The 6,317-nt window shown below is 42.8% G+C and overlaps 1 protein-coding gene across 5 annotated transcripts; it reads left to right on the forward strand.

Moving 5' to 3' along the window:
• Positions 1-210: 210 nt before the first annotated feature.
• Positions 211-5,227, forward strand: LOC123428419 (putative lactoylglutathione lyase). 5 transcript variants are annotated; one of them, XM_045112635.1, is made up of 10 exons: positions 211-380; positions 496-712; positions 799-923; positions 1,022-1,086; positions 2,040-2,252; positions 2,346-2,393; positions 4,009-4,116; positions 4,215-4,355; positions 4,682-4,749; positions 4,929-5,227. In XM_045112635.1, the coding sequence occupies exons 1-9, from the start codon at positions 284-286 to the stop codon at positions 4,742-4,744; spliced, it is 1,077 nt and encodes a 358-aa protein (XP_044968570.1). In that variant the 5' UTR covers positions 211-283; the 3' UTR covers positions 4,745-4,749; positions 4,929-5,227. The 5 variants fall into 5 exon arrangements, 3 of the variants coding, with proteins under 3 accessions (XP_044968570.1, XP_044968579.1, XP_044968557.1); XR_006622544.1 differs by having other exon boundaries at positions 4,608-4,749; XR_006622542.1 differs by having other exon boundaries at positions 4,682-4,807.
• The last annotated feature ends 1,090 nt before the right edge of the window (positions 5,228-6,317 follow it).

Genomic DNA, 6,317 nt, shown 5'->3' on the forward strand with positions numbered 1-6,317 from the left:
TTTGTGCGTTCACCCCAAACGGATTCGGCCACACCATGTGGGTCGTGGTTGGAGTTGGCCTTAAGTCGCACCGAGCGAGCAAATAGCGAACGTCGGCTCGTTATCATTTTCGAAAAAAAATCACCAAGTCGGCGCGCCCACGTGACCGGCATGTCCCACCTCTGGAACTCACACGCTGACAGCCCGGGCTGATCGAAACCGCGACGCTGACGGCAAACGGAGGGATAGAGCGATTCTCCCGTGCTTTCGACCTCCCCAAATCCCTCCTCCCCCGTCTGGGTCGATGGCTCGCCTCCTCCCCCCCCTTCCAACTGCCGCCACCGCCGCCGCCGCCTCCGCCTCCGCCTCCGCCTCCCGCTTCCGCATACCTGCCATCTCCGGTATACGAATCTTCCCTCCGCCCGTCTCGTTTTCTTCTCTGGTCGTCGGTCATGTGGAGATGGCCTTGTCGTAACGTGGTGTCTTGTGGTTTCATTTTTTTTTTTACCGTCCCAGTCGCGCGGCGTCAGGCGCTCTTCGGCGAAAGAGTAGGGTTGAGGGTGCCCGCGAGACTGGCAACGAGGGGAGTGAGCGCCGGCGCGGAGGCGGGCGGGTCCGCAGCTCGAGCGGGCACGGTGATCAGCCCTGAGGAGGCCGTGGAGTGGGTCAAGAAGGACCGGAGGCGCCTGCTCCACGTCGTCTACCGCGTCGGCGATCTTGACAAGACTATCAAGTAAGCCGACGCCGTCCCTCGTTCGCGATGAATTTGCCTTGACCACTGCGGTTTCGTCAATTTTGGATGGGGTTGTTATCCTCTAGGTTTTATACGGAGTGCTTAGGGATGAAGCTGCTGCGGAGAAGGGACATCCCGGAGGAGAGGTACACCAACGCCTTTCTTGGGTACGGACCAGAGGACTCGCATTTTGTTGTGGAGCTCACTTACAGTAAGCTTCAAATATCAAAGAACCCATGACATCTCTTTGTCTTTCAGCGACTGTACTTTTTTTCTATTGAATTAACTCGCGAATTCATTTACTGGCAGACTATGGTGTCGAAAGTTATGATATTGGGTCTGGTTTTGGTCATTTTGGAATTGCTGTTGAGGATGTAAGATCCTATCTCTATAGCTGTTCTTTTTTAAAGTTGTTGAGGTTCAGTACATGTCAGTCTGTCTAATATTTTTACTTCTGCTTTCTTTAGTTAACCAGCACTAGTTGTGTGTCAAGTATAATCTATAGCTTTCTTCTACTCCCTCCGTCCCAAAATAAGTGTCTTAAGCTTAGTACAAATTTGTACTAGAGCTAATACAAAGTTGAGACAGTTATTTTGGGACAGAGGGAGTACATGATTGAGCTCAGTTTCAAAACCGCCACAAATCCAAGCACCAAATCCTAGTTGTATTTGTGTTTCCTTTTCATCGACAGTTATGTCCCATGAGCCCAAGGAATATGTAGGTATGCACCATTCTTTTCTGAGGTGTTAATTACAGACTTAACCATCCAGACATTTTCTAAACAAAAAATTGGGCTTGTTATCTCATGAGATATGTTTCTTTTCCCCATATTTTCATGTCCAATACTGACATTGATTGGACTGGTGGTGCTCATGAGCCCCAAGCAACCTTTTATTTGGGGAGTTGAATGGGGAACATCTGGGATAAATGTTTAGGTAGAATTTATCTTGATCAAGCTAGGATGATTGGGAATACCGTTGGTTTCTTCCATGGAAATTACGTTAGAGTCTTCAGTAAGAACTATAAATGATAGCTAAGAAGAAATGAATTTTTTCTTTTACCATCAACTTTTGATTTGTTAGAGTATTAGGGATTTACGTATTACTGCTTATCATTATCTTGAGCCATGATACTCAAATATTTCCTGTATCAGTCTAGTCATTGTTTTAACTGTTACTGGAAAACTATATGTACCTTCTCTGGATTATTATGTGTTTAAAATTTGACATCATCTCCATTAGCAATATGTTGGATGATTTAATTTTACATGTGCATACATCCATAAGAGCTGGCCGGAATATTAAATTTCATTGCTAGAGTATTGCAGGTCGAAAAAACAGTGGAACTTATTAAAGCCAAGGGAGGAACAGTAACAAGGGAACCAGGTCCGGTAAAAGGTGGAAAGTCAGTCATTGCCTTCATTAAAGATCCTGATGGTTACAAATTTGAGCTTATAGAAAGAGGTCCCACACCTGAGCCTTTGTGCCAAGTAATGCTTCGAGTGGGAGATCTTGATCGTGCTATAAGTTTCTATGAGAAGGTAACCTTTTTGGCTTGAACTGGGATTTCTATAGAAGTTTCACATTTCTGTTCTGTTTGTTCCGGTGAGTTATTAATTTGTGACATAATTTAGGCATTTGGTATGGAACTTCTTCGCAGGAAAGACAATCCTCAATACAAGGTTTGTACTCCCCTGAAACCAGTACAGTGTCTTTATTCGAGCGATTCATCTTGGTTCGGCGTTACTGATTTAACTTGAGATGGTAAAATGTTTCACCTGTGGCAAGTTTGTTGCAGGCTATAGGCAAGTTTGTTGTAGGCCTTTTTCTTCTGGTGTAGACAAGCCTCTTATGGTTGTAGTAAAGGTTACGAAAGGCATAACTCCATGCTCGCCCAGGAACGCATTAGAAGCTATGGAAGGCATAATTCCCTGTTGACTTCCTTCTGTGTTCCCTGATATGTGCTTATTTTTAACTGACACCATTCATTAGGGTGGATTTCAGATTTCTTTCCTTCTAGGTTAAATATTTGCCTTGATGACTTTAAAATGATATACTATGCCAAGTCCAACAGGCAGCAAGCACAATGATTCAACATGTAAACTTCGACATTGTACTATAACTGGTAGGTTGTTTTCACATGAGACTAGTCTCTATGACCGAAGTTCAAACTACAAAATACCTACAATTCTCTACCTATCTCTATCTCTATACCTTAATAATAATAAAGCACGGACTGTTGCTGGTCGTACTTTGTTGGCGTTTTTGCAGAAAAGTCCCTGTCTTTTTCAGTAATTAACCCGCAGTCCATCTTTTAGTCACAGCCGAACCGTTTTTTGCATTTTTCAGAACCCCCCCTGATGTTTCAGATAATCAACCCGCACTCCGTATTTAAGTCATCCGAAACGGTTTTTTTCGTTTGAACAAAAAAACCTGACTTTTCAGTTAATCAATCCACATTTTATCTAAAACAAAATTATCCATATCTTTTAAACTGTAACTCCGATTTTAACATGTTATATATGAAATTTGATTAAAAAATGTGTATAATCTAAATAGGATGTTATTTTTAGCTGTTGAATACTTCTTAAATATTATTTTTGGTGCAAATTTAATCTGTAGTGCACGGTCCTTTTTTTCCCTTTCCGGCGATGATACAAATTGCAATAAACATCCATTAAATTAAAACCAGATTGAGAGGAAAGAAAACATCGATAACCACACATGCACACCTTTGGAAAACCTCGTGGGGAGAAACAACATATTTCTCATCTTATTCCGAGTGACTGTACATTCAAACGCGTTTTCGTTGTGTGAGCACTGAGGCCATCGTCGGCAACACAAATGTGATGCCATGTGAAAATATATTGCGTTCAGAGTGTGTGTTATTTTCACTTCCGTTGCAACGCACGGGCTCTTTTGCTAGTGTATAGACAATGATTACGGACTTCCGATATGTGTGCTGCCTGTTTTGACCATGACATTTCCATTCACGGTTGTGCCACGCTCTAGATGTGTGGTCAGTGACCCCATGGCTTTTTCCTATACACATGAAAATTCAAACAAATGCCAGAAAGCAATCAAAATTTACAAACCATATATTTGAACCCTTAGGGTTGTTGTAACCTGGCACTACCACTTCTCATTGGTTCCAGTTATCACCACATCTATTTGTGCAAGCGCCGTCTTTTAATATTTCTCCTCTTAATAATTTTGCATCGAAATGTGCATATTCATCATCCCTTCCATGTGAACTTCAGAGAATTATTTCAAATTCTAATTGTACTCTTTCTTTAGTATACCATTGCTATGATGGGATATGGCCCTGAAGACAAAAATGCTGTACTAGAGTTGACATACAATTATGGTGTCAAGGAATATGATAAAGGAAATGCTTATGCACAGGTATATTCTATACAATGGTCATATTACAAGTGATGTTCCATTGTTTGCTCATGCCTCTTGTGTTACACTTCCGAAGGTTGATACTTTTGTCCTTCCAGATTGCTGTTGGTACTGATGATGTCTACAAGACCGCGGAAGTTGTTAGACAAAATGGGGGACAAATAACTCGTGAACCTGGTCCATTACCTGGCATTAGTACCAAGATAACTGCCTGCATAGATCCAGATGGCTGGAAATCAGTATGCGTTTCTCTTGATTTGGTTTCACCATTCTCTCATCATAGTCTTTTTTCCTGGTCTTTTTTTGTATGCCACAACTACTTTTACTGACCATTAGCCAACAGTTTAAGAACTACATTAAACAAAGTTTACTTTTTTTGATTGATGTCCAAACCAAAGTAGGATTATATCTCTGAAAAAATGTGTGCTATTGCTCTTTATTTCACAGTTAACCTGCTGTTTATGCTCACTGTTGCACTTATTTAATTGTAGGTATTTGTTGACAATTTAGATTTTCTTAAGGAATTGGAAGAATGAGTTTTCAGGAAGATGTCATCTCCGTGCAGGTTTCAGTGGGCTTTTTCCTCGAGTTGCTAGCACCCCCTATGAACTCTTGTAAAAGCCTCTAAGTGAGGTTTGTGGATAGGTTGTCCAATCTACCGTGTCATCCCTGGTTGTTCATAGAGAATTAGGTTTGCTACTTCTTGTGATATAGATGTGCAATCCGCTTTGTTAGTGCAGTTAAACTACATGTACATTTTATTCTTCTGACAAGCCAGAAAGTATTTCATATGCATTTGTTTCTGCATTCAGAATTTCAGATGAACCAATCTTTCGGTATGGTATGCGCATGAGCTGCTCGTTCAAATCCTTGTGGTGCTGAAGTCTTCTTCCTCTTGCATTCATGGACGGCATGTCGTGAACAAAGTTCGTTGCGACCTCAGGGCTTACCTCAGGGCCTTCTTCATCTCGCAGGAGCGAACTTGTTGAAATTTAGGAGCTTAGGGTGTGTTCAGTTTCTTGCATCGTTTTTTGGCCCTTTGTATACTTGTCCCTTATTTGGCTACCTGTATACTACTGCTTTCCTGCATCGTAGCACTGATTCTAGGTCTTGTGATAGTTGCCTGCATTGGCTGGGCTCTGCTTACATTGCACCCTACATCGTGAGCTTACCAAATATACCTTACATACGATCACACTGATCACATCAATAAAACAACACTACAATCATGACAAACTAGATCATGATGATGTTCTTCATCCCAAACAGCCCAAGTAGCACTGATTCTAGGCCCCAAACAGCCCAAGTAGCACTGATTCTAGGCCATGTGTTTGTTGCCTGCATTGGCTGGGATGGTATTACCACAGGCTGTTTGGTTGCATACATGCAACAATGTTTGCTTCCCTTTACCCTACATCCTGAGCTTATCAAATACACTTTAAATACAAAATAAAGTGACACTACAATCAAGACGAGGAGCCTTGCCATCTTGAGCACACATACTTTGTGACATCCTCGGCTTTTGCTACAGTAATGTATGTAATTAAGCTACAGTGATCCCACGCTAATGATGTCATGTCACCGTGATTTCTATCGTTGATCTCGTGTTAGTCGAAATAGAGTCAAATTCAAAATTTAAAAATAAGTCGAACGAGAAAAGTTTTTGAATGTTAAAATAAAAATATCGAATGAGTTACAAATATTTCTTAATTATTTATAGAATTAAATCGGGCATTTTTGAAATTATTAAAAACCCCTATATATTTAAAACAGAAACTATATATAAAAAAATAATAACAAAAGGAAAAAAAAAGGAAAAAACCCCAAAAGGCCCCGGCCCAACTGGGCCAGGTGGCCCAGCCGGCCACCCCACAGCCCACCAACCCACCTAGGGGTATAAGACCTCCAGAGGAAACCCTAAGCCCCTCCCCACGCTCCCCATTTTCCGTGCCCCGTCGCCAGCCACGAGGGAACCAGAACGGTTCCCTCCCCCTTGTCACCCTCTCCCCTCGCGACACCCCCCTCGCCCCGCTCTCGCTCCCTGCCCCAGATCCCGACGCCCCGCTCCTCACCAGAACGCCAGCCACCACCTCCCCTCGCCAGATCGAGACCGAGTCCCCATCTCCCCCCAGCGCCTCCCTCGCCCTCCCCATCTCATGACGCTCCCGCTCCCAGCCGTCCCGCCTTCTCCCTGTTGCCGC

This window comes from Hordeum vulgare, chromosome 1H (genome assembly GCF_904849725.1).
Source record: "Hordeum vulgare subsp. vulgare chromosome 1H, MorexV3_pseudomolecules_assembly, whole genome shotgun sequence".
Classification (NCBI taxonomy): Eukaryota; Viridiplantae; Streptophyta; class Magnoliopsida; order Poales; family Poaceae; genus Hordeum; species Hordeum vulgare.

Excerpts from the sequence above, each read along its gene's own strand:
- LOC123428419 (XM_045112622.1), top strand. The coding sequence starts at position 284 with ATGGCTCGCCTCCTCCCCCCCCTTCCAACTGCCGCCACCGCCGCCGCC. Across the intron at positions 924-1,021 it reads TGTTGTGGAGCTCACTTACA|ACTATGGTGTCGAAAGTTAT; the intron begins GTAAGCTTCAAA and ends ATTTACTGGCAG. Across the intron at positions 4,117-4,214 it reads AAGGAAATGCTTATGCACAG|ATTGCTGTTGGTACTGATGA; the intron begins GTATATTCTATA and ends TTGTCCTTCCAG.